At 60.3% G+C, this 18,426-nt stretch overlaps 1 protein-coding gene across 5 annotated transcripts in view; it reads right to left on the bottom strand.

Annotated features, from left to right (window-relative positions):
- Positions 1–9: 9 nt before the first annotated feature.
- The window catches only part of ADAP1 (ArfGAP with dual PH domains 1), a 72,634-nt gene continuing 54,217 nt past the window's right edge, over positions 10–18,426 (bottom strand). For 4 of the 5 annotated variants that reach the window (XM_027612665.2, XM_027612662.2, XM_027612667.2 and 1 more), the window contains exons 5-11: positions 12,106–12,218; positions 11,383–11,529; positions 3,897–3,980; positions 3,653–3,715; positions 3,077–3,148; positions 2,637–2,889; positions 10–2,552 (exon numbers count right to left, since the gene is read on the bottom strand). In XM_027612665.2, coding sequence (XP_027468466.1) covers positions 2,524–2,552; positions 2,637–2,889; positions 3,077–3,148; positions 3,653–3,715; positions 3,897–3,980; positions 11,383–11,529; positions 12,106–12,218 — 761 coding nt within the window. In that variant the 3' untranslated portion in view covers positions 10–2,523. The remainder of the gene's footprint in view (positions 2,553–2,636; positions 2,890–3,076; positions 3,149–3,652; positions 3,716–3,896; positions 3,981–11,382; positions 11,530–12,105; positions 12,219–18,426) is intronic. The other variant, XM_027612664.2, reaches the window with a different exon arrangement.

The raw sequence follows: 18,426 nt of genomic DNA, 5'->3' as shown, positions 1-18,426 counted from the left end.
TACCAGAGGTTCCCAGAGCAATGACGAGAGGGGAAACACTTTATTTTTTCACAAATAAGAGTTGTAGATTAATACACAGTGATCATGCATGGGAAGGAGTTGAGATACACACTTTTATTGACTGTAAAATGGAATTTAAAGGAAGGTTTGTGTTACTTGTTGAGTTGAAATAAATCCTTTATACTGGGCTTTGCAGCGCTCGTCCTTTCTGAGTGAGCTCCTGGGGCCGGCGGGCGGGGAGCGGTTGCCAAGACCAGCGGTGGCCGGGCCCGCGTGCTGTGCCCGCAGGGGGTGCTGTGGACGGCCGCGAGCGGCCGGTGTCGGGAAGGTCTTGTGATTTGTGTGTAACTACGTGGTGGTTTCTTTAAATGTGAGAAACCAGATCCAGTGGGGTCCTGCCTTGGCACGGGTTCTGCGTTGCAGGCCACGGGGCGGGGGAAGGAGAGCGCCGAGCCCCCCCCCCAAACTACCCACCGGGGCTCTCTGTGGAGGGCGGTGGTGGAGGGAGTCCTCACAAGGGGCAGGCCCCAAGCCTGCGATGGACCCGCGGCTTGTGCCGTGATGCTTGTTCTGAAACCACAAAATGCATCCAGCACAGTCAGTCCAGTGGGAGGGACGTCGGAGCAGAATGCGGGTTTTTATGTTGAATTTTGCCCCAAACTAAGTAGATGAGCACAGACCGCGCACACCTCCTGGCGTCCCTCCGCACCCCCCTCGCGGTGGCAGCGTCTGTCTCGACCCTCAGCACATGGAGACCCCCCCTCCCGGGTAGGAGACAGCTTTGCGGCCGTGCACCTGACCCCACTTTCCCTGTGAGCGCTGCCACTTCTTTCATGCGGTTGTGAGTGGCGCTGCCATTTTCCAGGAACGCTGCCTCCCGTTTGTAGCCGTGCGGCTCGCGGGCCACGTCTCCACGGTGGAGCACGGGGCGGGCGGACGGCGGCCCCAGGGCAGGGACTCCCAGCGGCCGGAGCTGTGTGAGGTAAGCACCGTGACCGCCCTTTGCGGGCCGTGAGCCCCCGACCTCGTTGGAGAACTTGTCCCACCAACGGTAGCATGTTCTGTTGTTTCTTTTTAACGTGTTAAGTGTCTTGGGCACAAGTGCCCTTGCGTCTGGTCAAGACAGGGCCTAGGAAACCAGTCCCGGAGAATGCGTGGCTGGGGCTGCCCCCCACGTGGGGAGGGGGAGTCCTGGGGGCCTCCGTCTTTTCATTTCCACCCGGGATGAGACCCCCCCCCCCCGCCCCCCTCTGGGGCTTGAGGCTCTTTGTCTAGAAGCGGGGAAGACGGGCTAGCGATCACGGGGGGTGGCGTCGGCGCGGCTGGGGAGGAGGCACCTGCCTGGAGCGGGAGGGGGTGGGCGCCCTGGGTGACCCTGCGACTGTCCTCACCCCCCGGCCCAGCTGTCTTGGGGACCAGAGCTGAGATGGGAGTGAGGGGGGCACTCTCTCCTGCCCCTGCACCCCCCCATCCCGGCCTACACGGGTCTGAGCAGGGGAGCCTCAGGTGCAGAGGGGAGATGGGGTGGGGGGAGGCCCACAAGGGTAGGCAGAGGCCCCCTCCCCCTACACAGGGGCCACTTTAGGGTAGGACATGAGGGTTGGCGTGACGGGACCCCCTCCTAGTTCTCTGAAGGGCTGGTCCAGGGCTGCCTTAGGGGATGACTGAGTGGGGGGCCACCCAGTCGGTACCTGCCGCCTGCACGTGCTGCTTCTCTGTGCCCCCGACCCCCCACTGGAGGCGACTAGGTGGCTGTAAGTCCTGGCGGGCCAGCCGCGCGCTGGGTCCTGTGGGGGAGCCTGGGCCCCCATCTTCCCAGGGCTCGGTGCCCAGCGGGCCGCAGACAGGAGCTGACCGTCCACCCTCCCTCCCAATCCAGGCGTGTGGGGCCCAGTGCGCTGCAGCTCCCCCGTGCCTCTGACCCCCCGGGGCCCTCTCGCACGTGCCAGGTCCGCTGCTTGAGGGGAACCCTGTCCCCCATGCTAGCGCCCAGCACCCCATGACCGACACACAGCAGGTGCTCAATAAATACTTGTTGAGGGGGGTTGGAGGGGGAGCGGGACGGGGAGGGCAGGCATGCAGGCCACCCGCTGTCCCCACGGCCCAGCCTCCTGCTCAGGGGCAGGGTCCTGGTTAGGTGGGCAGGGGGCAGGGGGAGTTGGTGAGGGGCTGCCGGGCTGCCCTGAGCCAGGAGGCCGGGCCTAGGCCTCAGAGGAAGAGTGGTTCAGTGGCCGGGGGGGGGGGGGGGGGGGTGGGGGGGTGGGGGGGGGGGCATGGCAGGGGTCACATCAGTGGGTGGCAGCATGGTGGGGTCAGGTCGGCCGGCCTGCAGTGAGGTTCCAGAGAAACAGGTCCTAGTGGCTAAAGCTCAGGCCCCACCTGGCCAAGTCCGAGGCTGCCACTTAGGGCTGGGGCCAGGAAGCCGGTTCCTTCATCTGCCGGCCCCCCCCCAGTCTGGCCGCTGCCTCCTCGATGGCCACTTCGGCGAGTCCAGTTCCCTCGGGCCTCCAGAACCGTCTCTCGTTAGGGTTTATGTTTGAAGTGGGCTTCCACTGGAAAAAGGACAGGCGTTTAGCCCTGTCACAGCCACCCAGGAGGCGTTGGGCCTCCTTCCCTGCCACCCCATCTGCACGCACCTGCGTACTCCTGGGGCAGCATGGGCCTGTCCACGACCTTCCGGAAAGCCTCTACCCAGGCCCGCTGCTCCGTCTCCGTCTCGCAGGCCAGCAGGAACCTACGCTCCGGCGTCACGATGGTGATGCCATGTGGCCAGTGGTGGCCCTGGGTGGACGGTGGGAGCCCGTCCAGCACCGTGTAGCCACTCTCCCTGCTGCCGATGAAGACTTCCCCACGAGCAAAGGCGTCCTGTGGGCAGAGGCCGGGCAGCCCCTAGGCAAGGGGGTGGCTCTGCTCATAGCCGGGGAAGCCCCGACCCCGGAGACCCAACCCGCCCTCCTGCTCCTCATTCCCGCCGCCTGTGGCCAGCAGACGGGCCTGTCGCTCATCTCTGCGTTGTGGGGGCGGACACGTCCGCCCTGCAAGGGCCCAGCCGGCCTGGGCCGAGACCCGCCCTTACCAGGGGGTCTTTGAAGTACATGAGCCTCCGGTCATCCATGGTGAACCAGCGCTTCCGGAAGCCTTCTGTTTGCTGTGGGTCAGAAAGTGCCGGGGTCCCGCTGGTCAGCCTGAGGCAGGGCACCCCCACACGCATGCATTCATCCTTCACTCATTCGCGGCGCCTTCCGTGGCCAGTGCTGCACCCTGCTCTGTCCACCAGGTGGCCGCACCGAGGGCCTTTGCACGTGCTGCTCCTCGCCGGGCCTCCCCGGGGCCCCGTCTGGGCTGTGGGGCTACCGTGGGGGTGCCTCCACGAGGCAGGGAACGGGCTGAGCTGGCCCTAGTAGGGCCCGAGGAGGTGCACGGGGGGCCTGGGGCGGGGGGGGGCAAAGACACGAGGCTGGCTCAGCCCTCGGTCCACAGGGCCCAAAGGTCTTGGGGTCCAGGGCCGTCCAAGATGATCTGTTCAGAGCCCTCTCCCAGGGGTGCTAGTGGCACTTTGACCCTCCACGGCCACCCCACCAGCCCTACCCAGCCCCAGGTAGCTGAGACGCTGATCTCGGAGGGGGCGCTCCGGCCAGCCGGTCAGACCCACCTTGGGCCCCGTTTTCTCCATGTAGCCTTCCTTCAGGTAGTTCCGGGAGAGCTTCGGCACCAGCTAGGGCAGAAGATGGGCTCAGGCCTGGGCCCTCTGGTCTCTCTCCCCCACGCGCCCCCGGCCCCCTCCCCACTTGCTTGCTGCCACTGAGCTGAAATGCCCCAGAATAAAGGAGAGGGGTACATGGGGGCCCTTGGCCAGTCCCCCAGCCCCCCAGCGGACACAAGCAGTCGCCACTTACATCAGCGTCACTGGCCCCTGGGAATGCCACCTGCAGGTAGTGGAAGCGGGCGGCTCGGAGCGCGTTGAACCAGTCCACGATCTCCTGCGGGTCAGAGGTAGGTGAACACGGGCAGGAGGGTGGATGCGGGCCTGCCGGGGTGCGGCCCTGAGGCGGCCTGGGAGGACGGGGCCGGCTCCGCACGGGGCACGGGCCGGGGGGCCAGGGAACAAGCCATGCTGTGGCCAGCCAGCTCGGGATGGGCAGGGGACAGACGGGTGGGAGGCCAGCGGCCAAGCCAGCCAGCCCCCAAGCCCTGATGCAGATTTGGGTGTGGGGAGGCTTTTCTCCTCTCAGATGGGGTTATTTTTACAAACCGAGTATGTTGCCCAGAGCGAGGCTCATCTATTTTTAAATCCACCCAGAGCTGCTGCCTCCCATCTTCAAGGGGAGGAGGAGGAGGAGAGCCGCTCTGCATGAGCCAAACCCCCTCGCTGGACAGGGTGGACCTGCAGCGCCCCCTCCTGGCTGCCATGCCCCGCCACTCCCGAGACACCTGCCCACCCGATGCTGGAATCTGCCCCGAACCCTGGATGAGCCCAAATATCTCCTCACCCTGCCGACACCTGGCCATTGCCAGCCCCAGGGCACCTGCATGCCTGTTAGGGCTCCAGAGCCCACTCCTGCTGAAGGGGTCATCCCACAGCCGCCTGCGCCACAGCTAAAATTACTCCTCCTCCGCCACGCCCACCTGCTGCATGCCCCGGCCCTGCCCCTGGGCCAGGCCCATGCTGCAGTGTCCACACCAACGCTCTGTATTCCCCACCTGGTGCACAGGGTTCCCAATTCAGGCTGTGACTTTACACTCCGGGCCCTGCCCACAACTCTCTTCACCCCTGGTGCACCCAACCCCATTCGAGTCATCAGTGAACTCTCCAGTCCCTCTCCTGGGGCCAGAAGGCATTGTCTCCTGCCTGCTCCCCAGCACTGGTCTCCCACCTCCCTCAGGACTCCCTCAGATCATTGAAACCATGGCAGCTGGACAGGTCAGTGGCAGTTCAAGTTGGGCCATGACATCTTCCAAGCAAAACACTGCACCTCTAATAACGATACAAGTCCACAGCATGACCACAGGCCCTGCAGGGTCTGCCCAGCTCAAATGCCCTTCCTTTCCTACCTCAGCCTTGTCAGCTTCTCAAATCTATTCTGTTCCATCTGGCCACAGGGCCTTAGCACATGCCATCCCAGTACCTGTCTTCACCTTTGGGATATGGTCCCCGCCCCCCCATTATGCAGAGTCACTGTTCCTAGCCCTCAGTACAGGTGGGATTTTAGTCGCTTCTCTGACTCATGCCCGTCTCTACTGGCAAATGGTGCAGTCACTAACTGAGGGCAGAGCCCTGTCAAACAGGCTTACCGGTATCTAGGCACAGAGCCCAGCCCAGAGCAGGTACCCTAACCACAACCCTCTTTGAGGGAGGGGGGCCACTGGGGACTCATGCCAGCAGAGCATCATGCTACACATACAGAAGGGCGCTGGGCTCAGTCTCCCAAGGAAAATGAGGGTGGAGGCTTCTGGATAAAGCTGAAGATTGGCCCATATGCCTTGAGCCGTGACCCGCCTAAAACCTGTTAATACCACATGCAATCTTACAAAACCAGATCAGGAAGAAACAGAAAACTTGAACACACTTATTACTAGTAACAAAATGGAATCTGTAACCAAAGAACACAACACATGAAAGTCCAGGACCAGATGGCTTCACCAGTGAATTTTACCAAACGTTTAAAAGAAGAGTTAATAAACTATTGCAAAAAAAATAGAAGGAAAGCTTCCAGATTCATTCTATGAGGCCAGCATTATCCTAATAACAAACCAGACACACTATGAAAAAGAACTACAGGTCAATATTTCTGATGAACACAGATGCAAAAATCTTCAACGAAATACCAGCAAACCAAATCCAACAATACACTGAGAGGATCATTCACCCCAAGCAAGTGGGTTTCCTCCAGGGATGCAGGATGGCTCAACATTTGCAAACCAATCAACGGGACATGTCACATCAACAAAACATTTAAAAACCATATGATCATCTCAGTAGATGCAGAAAAAGCAAAGGAAAGCAACTGACAAAGTACAACATCTCTTCACGATAAAACCAAAGCGGGGTTAGATGGGACATACGTCCACATGATGAAGGCCCGATTATGTGACAAGCCTACAGCTGACCTCGTGCAGTCGGGAACAACCAGCACTTTTCCCCTAAGATGAGGATCAAGGATGAAATGAAAGAACAATAGTAACTTGAGGCTGTATGGAGAGATGATATCAGGAAAGATCTGTAACTACTTTTTGTTATCAATGTGATATAAAAGACTAATATTTTGGGGTCGCCTCGGTTAAGTGTCTGCCTTCGGCTCAGGTCATGATCCCAGGGTCCTGGGATCGAGCCCCATGTTGGGCTCCCTGCCAAACAAGGAGCATGCTTTTTCCTCTCCTCCCTGTTCATGCTCTCTGTCACTTTCCCTCTCAAATAAATCTGTTAAAAAATAAAAAGACTAATACTTTTAAAGAAAAATAATCAGGAATTAAAAGCTGCTATTACTGTTAACTTGTTTGTAATTGCAAATCTTGTTTTATACCTACATTAGGAGACAGTGCATTTAAAAGAATGATTGTATTTTGGGGCACACAACGTGTAAAGATGAAATACCGTGACATCGACAACCAAAGGGGTGTTGTACAGACAGCTGTGAAGGAACAGGGTTTCTGCACGTTCCTGAAGTTAAGCTACTACAAATTCGATTTAGAAGGTTATAAGTTTAGGATGTTAAATGTAATCTCCATGGCAACCAGGAAGAAAAGAGCTATAGAATATACACAAAAGGAAATTAGGAGGGAATTTAAACATTTCACATAAACACAGAAGACGACAGGAATGCAGGAAACGAGGGACCAAAAAAAGCTGTAGGCCACACACAACATGAAGGGCACAAGGGAGAAGGAAGTCCCTCCTTACCAGCATCCACATTACAGGTAAAGGGATGAACCTCCCCAGTCAACAGGCAGAGAATGGCAGGACGGACAGAAACACACGGTACAACCACTGGCCGTCCACGAGAGATGCGGCCGAGATCTAAAGACACAGCGGGTCGGAAGTCAAAGGATGGGAAAGGATACTGCGCGTGGACAGCCAGCGGGAGAGAGCCGGAGTGGTTTCACAGACATCAGACAGACAGACAAGGAAAAGGCCACAGGGACGAAGGAGGACAGTCTATGTGAGTAGAAGCCTCGGCACAGCAAGATCTAACAATTACACTCACGCGCCTAATGACAGACATCACAGTGTAGGAAGCCGAACCCGACAGAGCCGAAGGGGGACATCGCCAGCCTCGAATGACGGCTTGAGACCGTGACGCTGCACTCACACTGATGGACAGAGACATCCGGCAGGAGTGAGGGAACAGAGGACTTCCCACAACCAACCAGATCCAACCAGGCAGCACGTGACCAGGACGGCACACGCAGTCCTCCCTAGGGCCCACGGGGCGTCGTACCGTTGTACAGGATGGACCACACGTGAGGCCGCAGGTAAGTCTAGATTGATTTTAAAAGGCAGATGTCATACAGAGTATCTTCTCTGGCCACAACAGGGTGGAGTCAGAAGTCAACACAAAGAAAACTGGGACATTCACAACATGGCGGAAATGTAACACACTTTTAAACAACCAGTGGATCAAGGAAGAAATCACAAGGGAAATTAGAAATGAAATGAAATTTGATGAAGGAAAACAAAACCCGACACCAGAACACGGGATGTAGCAACGGTGGTGCTAACAGGGAAATCTGTAGCTATAAATGGTGACATTACAAAACAAGAAGGATGTCAAACCAACGACCGAACTTACAACTGAAGGAACTAGGCAAAGAAGAAACTAAACCCAAAGCTGGCAGAAGGGAGGAAATCATAAAGACTGGAGCAGAGATCAATGAAATAGAGAAAAGAAAACCAATAGAGAAAATAAATGAAAGCAAAAGATGCTTCTTCGAGAAGATCAATGAATCGGCATGCCTTGAGCTGGATGGTCTAAGAAACTGACTCAAGTCACTAAAATCAGACACAAAGCTGGGGATGCTGCTCCCAGAAATAAAAAGGTCTATGAGAGCGTGCTGTGAACAACCGTACACCAACAACAGGGTCACCTCGATGAAGTGGACAAATTCCTGGAAAAAGAAAGCCCACCAAGACTAAATCAGGAAGAAGGGGACCATCTGAATGGTCCTATAAACGAGTAAGGAGACCGAATTTGTCATCAGAAATTCCCAACAAAGAACAGCCCTGGCCCTGATGGCTTTACGGGTGAATGCTACTCAACACTTAAGCAACACCATCCCTCCCAAACTTTTCCAAAAGAATTGAGGGGGAGAGAGCACTTCCTAACTCATTCTGTGAGGTGTTCTGTATTATACCCAGCATAACCTGGACACCAAAGCCAGACAAAAATACAAGACAACCACAGACCAATAGCCCTTGTGAACACTGATGTAAAAGTCCTCAGCAAGATACTAACGAACTGAATTCAGCAGTATATTAAGGATTATACACCATGACAAAGTGAGATTTATTCCTAAAATGCAAGGGATTCTCAACACGAAAACTCATGAAGTTAATACACCACATTAATAGAATGAAGGAAAAACAAATCACACGATCATTTTAGTTGATGCATGAAATGTATTTGACAAAATTCATATGGAATATCTGGGAACCCAAGTCGCCAAATAATCCTTAAAAAGAGTAAAACTGGAAGCACTGCACTTCTAATTTCAAAACTTACGATGAAGTCACAGTCCAAAGAGCATATGGCACTGGCAGAAAGACGGGCCAGAAACTGGTCAAATTATTTGTTGAGAAAAGGTGTCAATACCATTTAATCGGGAAAGGACTGTCTTTTCAACAGTGCTGGGGAAACGACATCCACGTCAAAAAGAATGAAGCTGGGGGCGCCTGGGCGGCTCAGTCGTTAAGCGTCTGCCTTGGGCTCAGGTCATGGTCCCGGGGTCCTGGGATCGAGTCCCGCATCGGGCTCCCTGCTCCGTGGGGAGCCTGCTTCTCCCTCTCTCTCTCTGCCTGCCACTCTGCCTACTTGTGTTCTGTCAAATAAATAAAATCTTTAAAGAAAAAAAAATAATGAAGTTGGGGTACGTACACCCCAATGTTTATAGCAGCAATGTCCACAATAGCCAAACTGTGGAAAGAGCCAAGATGTCCATCGACAGCTGAATGGATAAAGAAGAAGTGGTGTATCTACACAATGGAATACTATGCAGCCATCAAAAGGAATGAGATCCTGCCATTTGCAACGACGTGATGGAACTGGAGGGTGTTATGCTGAGTGAAATAAGTCAATCAGAGAAAGACATGTATCACATGACCTCACTGATACGAGGAATTCTTAATCTCAGGAAACAAACTGAGTGTTGCTGGAGTGGTGGGGGGTGGGAGGGATGGGGTGGCTGGGTGATGGACATTGGGGAGGGTACGTGCTATGGTGAGCGCTGTGAATTGTGTAAGACTGTTGAATCACAGATCTGTACTTCTGAAACAAATAATGCAACATATGTTAAAAAAAAAAAAGAAGAAGAAGAAGATAGCAGGAGAGGAAGAATGAAGGGGAGTAAATCGGAGGGGGAGACGAACCATGAGAGACTACGGACTCTGAGAAACAAACTGAGGGTTCTAGAGGGGAGGGGGTGGGGGGGATGGGTGAGCCCGGTGATGGGTATTAGGGAGGGCACGTACTGCGTGGAGCGCTGGGTGTTATGCGCAAACTATGAATCATGGAACACTACATCCAAAACTAATGATGTCATGTATGGTGATTAATAAAATAAAAAAGAATGAAGTTCGACTCTTACATAACATAAAAATTAACTCATGGGGGGGGGGGGCGCCTGGGTGGCTCAGGTCATGATCTCAGGGTCCTGGGATCAAGCCCCGTGTCGGGCTCCCTGCTCAGAAGGAAGTCTGCTTCTCCCTCTGCCTCTGCCCTGACCCCCCCCCCCCACCTCCTGCTCTCTCTCGCTCTAATAAATAAATAAAATCTTTAAAAAAATTAACTCAGTGGATCAAGGACCTAAACATAAGCCTGAACCATACAAATCTTAGAAGAAGACACAAGGCAAAAGCTTCATGAAGTTGGATATGGCGATGATTTTGTTCATCTGACACCACAGACATAGGCAACAAAAGACAAATTGGAGTTTATGAAAATTTAAAAATTTTATGCTTCAGGGGACACTATCCACAGAGGGAAAGGCAACCCACAGATTGGGAGACAACGTTTTCAAGTCGAGTATCTGCTAAGAGATCAAGATCCAGAAAATATAGAGAAGCCCTAAAACTCAACACCTGAAGAAACAACCAACCAAAATCCAAAATGGGCAAAATGGGACCTGAATAGACCTTTCTTTGAAGACATACAAATGGCCAACCAGGACATGAAAAGATGCTCAACCTCAGTCACCATCAGGGAAATGCAGATGAAAATCAAGACGAGAGCACCTCGCACACATCACGGTGCCCGTCAGAGCCCGGAAGCAGCTACTGGAGGGTGTGGAGAGAGCCCTGGCGCCCTGTCGGTGGGAGCGCAAGCCGTGCAGCTGCCGTGGACCAACAGTGGGGAGGGTCCTCAGACGGTTACCACCCGACCCCACAATTGCACTTCTGGCTGTATAATCACAAGAGCTGAACGTAGGGCCTCAGGTATTTGTAGCCCCAAGTTCATAGCAGCACCCTTCATGAAACCACCGGCTGTCCGTCAGGGTAGGGGCTGATAAACAGCGCGGTCCATCCACACGACAGGCCACGCAGCCTTAGGAAGCGACCGGACCGCTGCCCCCACGGGGACCCCACTCACACAAGGTCCCAGAGTCGTGAGACTCACACAGAGTCGACGGCGGGGCCAGCGCTGGGGGAGCGGGGGGGGGGGCGGTCTGTGCATCACGGGGACAGGGTCTCCGTGTGTGGGGACGGAACGTTCTGGAATGGGCGGCGGGGATGGCTGCACAATGAACGTACCCAGAACCGTATGCTTACACATCACGAAAATGGTGAATTTTAGGTGTGTTTTTACACACGACAAAAGGGAGAACAGAAGTGGTTGCCAGACCCTTGTGTGTCTGAAGCGTCGCAGACACGTTTCTCCCTTTCACTCACATGCCCGTGTCGCGGAGGTAAAAACGGAAAACCGAGGCCACGAGGAGGACGGGCCACCTGTGACGAAAGGACAGACCTCGAGGGCTTGGCTGGGGGCTCCCGGCGCCCTCACCCTGCAGGGGGTCTGCGTGCGAGGCGGCTGGGTCGGCCGTGGAGCAGGACGCGGTGCACGTGTCCCCAGCCCGTCCCCCTCCTGCGCAGGGGTGCTAGGTGCGCTCCCCGGCCAGGGCCAACCGGCTCCGTGCGGCCGTGCGGGGCGCAGCGCTCCGGCTCCCGGCACCCACCTTCCCGTCCTCGTGGTAGACAAAGATGTTGCGGGTACTGTTGTCCTTCAGGTAGGTGACCTGCAAGCCATGGGGGTGGCCGATCTTGGCTGGCTGGAAAGTGGCGTTCAGATGCTCGATCTTCATGACAGCCTTGGGCTCCTTGGCCTGGAAGCAAGGCCATGCCTTAGCTCCAGGCGGGCAGGGGAGCAGGCAGGGCGGGCCTGGGGGTGCCGGGTGTGCTGTGTGGCTTTGGGTAAGTTACCTACCCACTCTGGTCCTGGGCTTCCTGACCCGTAAGTCTGAGGTAACAGCACTGCCCTCCCCGGGGATGAGGAAGGGGGATGTCTGACACCTGGGCAGACCCCCCCCTCTCCCCGACCAGCTCCTCCTCTGTCTGCTGTGCCCCCGCCCTGCTCCCGTCCCACCAGCCTGGCTTTCCTCTCTGCCCGGGAGCTGGCAAACTGCCCTGCGGTGCCCTCTGGCTCTGCGTGTCACCAGGGATGTCCTGACCTGGAGCTGGTCTGGGTGGGCGCAGGGCCCAGCCAGCCCCTCCCCACCCGCTGCCTGGATGACCCTGTCGGTCTTGGGAGTACCCAGCATTGCCAACCAGGCCCGGCCCCAGGGAGCGACTGTGACCAAGGGGTGGGCACGTGTCCCCACGGAGCGGGCAGCCACTCCAGCCAGGAATCGTTTGAGGGCAGCTGGGGACAACAGCCACTACAGGCCCTGTGCCGGGCTCACATCGCTTCTGTTGAAATACTTCAGGGACCCTTCCCGTTCCGTCAGCACAAACTTCCGACTTAAAAACTGCCCATTGTCCCGGCCGCGCTTCCAGAGAAAGCCTTCTCGGTATCCTGGGGAGAGAAAGGGTGTGGGTCAGAGGGTCACAGTGGACCAGAGCGGAGGCCATCATCCTGACCCACACAGAGGGTGTGGGTGGGAGGACTCCAGCCTGTGGTCGGGAGACCTGTCGGCCTCGAGGCTGCAAAGCTTGGTGGGCGTGGGCCGGACTCACCAACGGCGCTGGGACCCAAGGCCACCCCCTCCCCAGAGGCTGCCCGCTGCTACCTACTGTTTGGGGTGTTTTCCCATTTCCTTCCAGAAGCGTAAGAAACAGGGAAAGGGGTGCAGTGCACTACCCTGTGTGCAGGCCCACGGGCGAATGTGTGAGGAGACGCCTGTGTGGCCGGGGCGGGGGGCGGGGGGGTGGGGCAGAGCAGAGCAAGGTGCCCACTGCTGAGTCCTCAGGATAGGACCTGCACGTGTCTGGAGGGTCTGGGGGCGGGCAAGCGTCCTGCACTGTCCAGGTGAGCCCAAGGTCATCACAAGGGTCCTCACACGCGGGAGGCAGAGGGAGAAGTGACTGTGGAAACAGGAGACGCAGGGAGGAGTGGCCCACCCCTCCACTCCAGCCCCCCGACTCTGCGGAGCTCAGAGCCCCGGATGCACCAGGCCGTCAGGCACAAATTCTGTGGCCCGCTGCCCCAGGAAGGGAATACTGTCTTCCCGTCATGTTCAGTCCTGTCACATTGCCGTCAGCGAAGCCAGTTCCAGGACCTTGTGCCCCAGAGGAGCTGTGCCCCGTGTGTCCCCATGCCTAGCTGTGCTGTCCCGCCACAGGGCAGGGCCAGGGGAGCCTGCTGCCGCCGTGCCCGCGGCGCAGTCCCGGCTCTTCCGGCTCCGCGGGACCAAGGCCCTGGGGACACCCGCATGCCGTGGGCGCGTTCCTTGGGGTTCGCCGGTCACAGTCAGGGTCTGTGGCTTTCCGTACAAACCGCCCAGCAGTTCTGCCCGGGGTTTCGGGGCACTCTCCCTGGGGAACCCGTCCTGCTGCCACGCCCGAGGCTGGCCCACGATGGGAGGAGATGGCTGGACCGGCATGCCGTCAGTGCCCGCACAGGCGGTGCGGCCCACCGCGGAGCCCAGGCCCCGACAGCCGGGGCTGGCTCGCATTCCAGACGCCACCTCTAGGCCCTGATCCGCGCCCGCCGCTGCAGCGCTGGCAGCCCCTCCCTGACACCACAGGGACAAGGAGCTATTTTCTCTGTGCTTGAGACATGCGACCCTAAAAAGGCGGCGGCCTGGCGTCGGGGAGGGGGCAGCTGGTGCCTCTCAGTCTGTGGCGGGACAGCGCCAGATGGGGCCTCTCCCCTCCCCCCCGGGCCCCCCGCGCACAGCACCAGCAGGCCTATCCCCACTGTGTGCACGGGAACAGGGCCTCCACCAAGTCCCCAGGCCCACACGGGGCCCTACCCAGAGCGACCACCTGAGCACTCTACCCAGGGCAAAGCTGCAAGTCCACCGGCCTGCAGGTCAGCCACGCTGTGGACGCAGGGACACGCCCGAGGGTAGCTTCTGCTCAGCAGCTGGAGCCGTGCCATCTGCAGGGCGGGTGGCCACCCACACCCCTGAACATTGCCCATGACGAGGCCCTGGCTGAGCACATCACCCACATGATCCCGTGCCGGCCCCAGGACTTCCAAGTTGTACAGAAGAGGAAACTGAGGCACGGAGACGCAAGGTCCTGGTCCAAGGTCACCCTGCCAGCCAGCGCCAACCTCGGGCCCCTGCAGGACCCCCTGCCCCATGCCCGCCCGCTTGCCCGCCTTGCCTGCTGGGCCCAGCAGTGCCTCAGGGCGTGGGCCGCGGCCGTCTGAGCGGGGGCGGGGACCCAGCCCCACCGTCCACCCCACACATCCCCTGGCCCAAGCCAGGCTGGAAGCCGCGGGATGGAGGGGGGCGCTGGCCCCAAGTCGGTCTGGCTTCTGGGCCACGTGCCTGCAACGGCCGGCGGCCAAGGTGCCTAATTCCAGGCACTGGGACCGGGGCGGTAGCAACTTCAGACGGGCGCGGGCCAGGGTCCCAGACTTGGCCCCAGCCGAAGGACGGCTGTCGGGCCCCCCATGAAGCCAGCGGCCTGCCCATCCCGTCATGGCCTGGCCTCCCCGGGGAGGGGGGCCTGACCGGGGACGACTCCCGCCCACCACACTCGGGGCCTGCAAGCCGGGGTTTCCAGAGCCCTGCAGACTCCAGGGCTCCGTGCTGTCCTGACGTCTACACAGGCTCAGGGTGTCTGTGCTGCCCCACCCTCCCCCCACGCCCCTGCCGACCGCACCCCTGCCAGAGGGGTCTCCCCTGGCCGCACGCAGCAGGACGGGACCCAGCGGTGCCCCCCCCCCGGACACGCATACCTGGAGCTTGGCTGTGCTGGGGAGACCGCTTCCTCCCAAAGGACCGGCCAGTCCTGAGGCAGAGGCCCGATGCTTCACTCAGCATTTATTGAGCGCCTAGAGCGTGCAGGGCCCTACCGTGAGCCGGCACCCGCTGTGTGCCAGGCCCCACCTGCCCCGGGGCCTCCCTGGCTGCCTCCTCCCGAAGCCCCTCTGAGGAGCGCCCGGAGGAAGCGCAAGGATCCTCAGCACCGTCAGTGGCGACGGTCGGCCACCACTGGCCCCAGGAGTGGCCACACCCAGCCACAAAAACGGCCGTCCCAGGTGCAGGCAAGCACTCAGGCACGGTGCCCCCTTTGCCGGACGGACGGCAGGACAGTGGAGTCACTCGGCAAAACTGTTTAAATTAATGAGGAACCACCACACGCTTCTCACACGACCCAGAAAACCACGTCCACGTTTGAAAGCCTGCATTCACAGTGGCCTCGAACCGAACACAACCCGAGGTCCCCGGCTGGGGAACTCATCCGCACACGCAACACCTCTCCACACTCAGGACGGAGCCACAGGGACGGCGCGGCAGGGCCAGCCTCCGATGCGGATGGCCCCGTGGAATGACCCCGGAAGAGGCATGAGTCTGGGGCATGGAACCAGGGGCTGGGGGCTGGGGGCGGCTGACGACAGCCTGCAGAGTGGGACTGTCCTGCATCTGCCTTGGTCACAGGACCATCCCCTGCACGGGGCACGGAGCTCAGATGTGGGCTGCACCTTACGTAAACAAGATACACGTTCACCTCTTCGTTGGAGCAGGGACACGCGGCCTTGCTCTGAGGGGCAGGAGAGCTTACCGGGTGGCCCAGGCTGGGTGTTCCGTACCCAGACCCCGGGTGGCCCTCCCAGGGCAGGAGATGGGCCCCACACCATGTGGCCTCTGCCAGGGGATGCCTGGTGGAAAGGTGTGCTCTGGGCACAGAGCCAGGACCTGAGAAGACACCAGGGAAACTGAGGCCCACCTTGGGCACCTCCGCAGAAGGGCCAGGACCTAGGTCCAGGCCTACAGGTTCTAGTCCCCAAGAGGTTGACATGGGGGCCCAGGCCTGGCCTCCTTTGTCCCTCCCTCCCTGGTACCCCGGCCACCTCACTGGGGGACCGGCACAACCTCCTGCACGGCCAAGTCTGTGCCCCAAACCCTGGTTCCTACGCAGATGCCCGTAAGCAGTCCTGAATCCAGTGGGGGGGGGAGTGGGGGGAGGCACATCTGGCCGAACCCCACAAACACCTTCCCTTGAAGGGACCTGCACCTGCCACCCCAGGGATGCCTCAGGCCCACTGGGCGTGCTGCATCTGACATTAGTCAATGCTTCCAATGACAACCCCATGCTGAGCACCGTGTCCTCCCCACTACACAGAGGAGGAAACTGAGGCCCGGGGGGACGGGCTCTGCCACGCAGGGAGCTCTCTGCTCACCCTGTGACACTTAGGACAAAGGCGGAGCAGGGTGGCAGCTCTGGGACCGGCCCTGCTTTGCATAGAGAGGAGGCAGGGGGATGGGGTCCGAAGCCTCGGCAGGAAGTGCTGTGTCTGTCGGTGACTGGGGGCGGCCCAGGCGGCCTGGTCCTCGGGACAACGGGGGGCATTGTCCGGCCTGTGAAAGGCGGCCATTGAGGCTGTGGCTCGAGGCGGGGCACAGCATGGGGAGCGAGCCAGGAGCGTCACCAGGGCCGCCCCTGTGCGCCGGGGTGGGGCCGGTGGAGGCCCCTTATCTCCACACGTCCCGTGACCTTGGCTGCAACCTTGGCCGAGGGCGGGGAGCGCCAGGCTGGAGCCACCCGGAGCCCCGGCCCCGCGGCCTCCCCACACCCCTCGCTCCCCGGCACCAGGTGGTGCCTGGCCCGCCAGCGCGTGCGGCGACCTGAGGGAAGCCCCGGTGGCCGCAGTAGGGGCCTCAGGGCCGGGCAGCCACCTCGGACGGCACGACTAACCCCCTTCACGGCGGCCCCGCTGCCGCCCCTGCCCCGCGATGCCCCCCGGGCACACACGTGCAGCCGCTTCTTGGCCTTGATGCCCCCGAGGAGTGCTGGTCAGCGAGTCCGGTCAGGGTCCCTCCGCGGGGCCCATCCGGCGTCTCCTCACAGCCGAGGCGAGGCTTTGCATTTCCAGCAAGAACATCACGGCAGCCACGCCGCCCGGGCACTGGTGCCCCGTCCACGCGGGGGGAGGCGGCTCCAGCAGCTCCTCGGCCGGCCGGGCCCTTTTCCTCCACCCCAATCCACACCCAGGGGAAGACGCTTCGAGACGCACAAATCCTGGCTCCCCCCAGCTTCCCTGGATTTCGGCACCTGCTCCGCTGGGGCCCTCGCTGCTGACCGTCCCGTTCCCCCGTTTCTTCCTCGGTGACAGTGGACCTCTTCTGTCAGAAGGGCCGAGCCCTCCTCCCTCCCCGGTCCACACCCTCCGTGGGCAGGGCTCATGTCCTCTCCCCTGTGGCCCGTCTTGTCGCCCTCACGTCCGGCTTTGGGGCCTGGTGCCCCTCAGAGAAGTGTGCTGGAGCCCTTCCTCCCGGGAGGCCCGGGGCACCACACGCAGCGGGACAAGCTGTGAGCGGCGCACCCCACGCCCGCCACGCCCCGCTGGGGGCACGGGCTCCCGCCACCTGCTGGTCCCCGCAGCCCCTCTGAGCTGGGGGGGGGGGGTGGGGGGGGGTCGTGGCCGCCAGCCTGGGCCTCACGTGGCTCCCAGGGCCGCGGCCTTTCCCGAGGCCTTCGGCTCCCTTCCTCCTCGTGGGAGGGGCCGGGCCACTTCTGCCTCCGTGGGGCCAGGTGGGCGTGTCCTCCCCGGGCCTGAGAAAGTGCTCTTGCGGCAGGAAGTGCCCACGGGAATCCCCTGGTGCTCCTCACAGGGCAGGGGGAGCAGCCCGCAGAGGGAAACCAGAGGGCCAGGGACACCTCAGGGGGTACCCAGGTGCACCCGCTCCAACACCCCCAACACTGGGGCTGGCAGCAGGGGGCTCGGAGGGGCTGGGGCCTGTGCAGGCTTTGGGTCTGGGGGCACCTGGCTGGCCAGGCCTCAGAGGCCGTGGGCCGTGGGGCTCCTGGATGCCCCTGAATGCTGCCCTTCCTCCTGGAAGCCCCAGGGGGGCCTGTGGGGGGCACTGGGGAGGCCCCTGCCGTGAGCAGATGAGATTTAGCAGCTGTGCGGGGCCAGCGCACCGGCCGCCTCCCCACGGGGCGGTGGCTTGGCGAGGACCTCGGCGGCGGCAGGCGGGTGGAGCCTCTGCCCCTTCTGCGGGCCCCGGAGGGGCTGACTGAGAAGCCGCCGGCTCCAAGGCCACCAGTTCCGGGCCCGCTACTGTGCCCCTCCCGCAGTCCCCTCCGCCCCTGGCCCACTCTCTCACCCCTGTCCAAGAGGGACAGGGCTTGGCGGCACCAGGAACTTGGGGGAAAGTGTTCTAATGAGGGACCTCGGGCCTGGGAGGGGGACACACGTGTAGGCAGGAAGGCTCCCAGCTTGTCACACGGTCATTACCACCTCCTGAGCTCAGCGAGGCAGGAGGCAGACACCGGGCCCTCGCAGACCTGAGCGCCTGGAACGGACCCAAACATGCAGGGGAGGGGTCTATCGGGGCTGCTGCCCTGTGCACACCCCCACTTCTGGAACCCAGACCCCACGTTTTCCCCAACAGGGCAGCTCCAGGACGCAGAGGCAGGCCCACATCACACCTCCCGTCTTTCGAGACTGGGCCCCACCGCGCGCCCGCTCCGCGCCCCCCACCGGCACCTGCTCACCCTGCAGACAGCCCAGCACGGGCCCACCTCCCCGACCAGCCAGGGTGCCCAGCGCGGCCCTGCCATCCCCACAGCACCCACCCCGTCTGAGCCCAGCTGCCGATGGC

This window comes from Zalophus californianus, chromosome 10 (assembly GCF_009762305.2).
Source record: "Zalophus californianus isolate mZalCal1 chromosome 10, mZalCal1.pri.v2, whole genome shotgun sequence".
Lineage (NCBI taxonomy): Eukaryota > Metazoa > Chordata > Mammalia > Carnivora > Otariidae > Zalophus > Zalophus californianus.
Note: the sequence above shows the minus strand (reverse complement) of the source record. Positions and strands in the feature narration are given on the sequence as shown.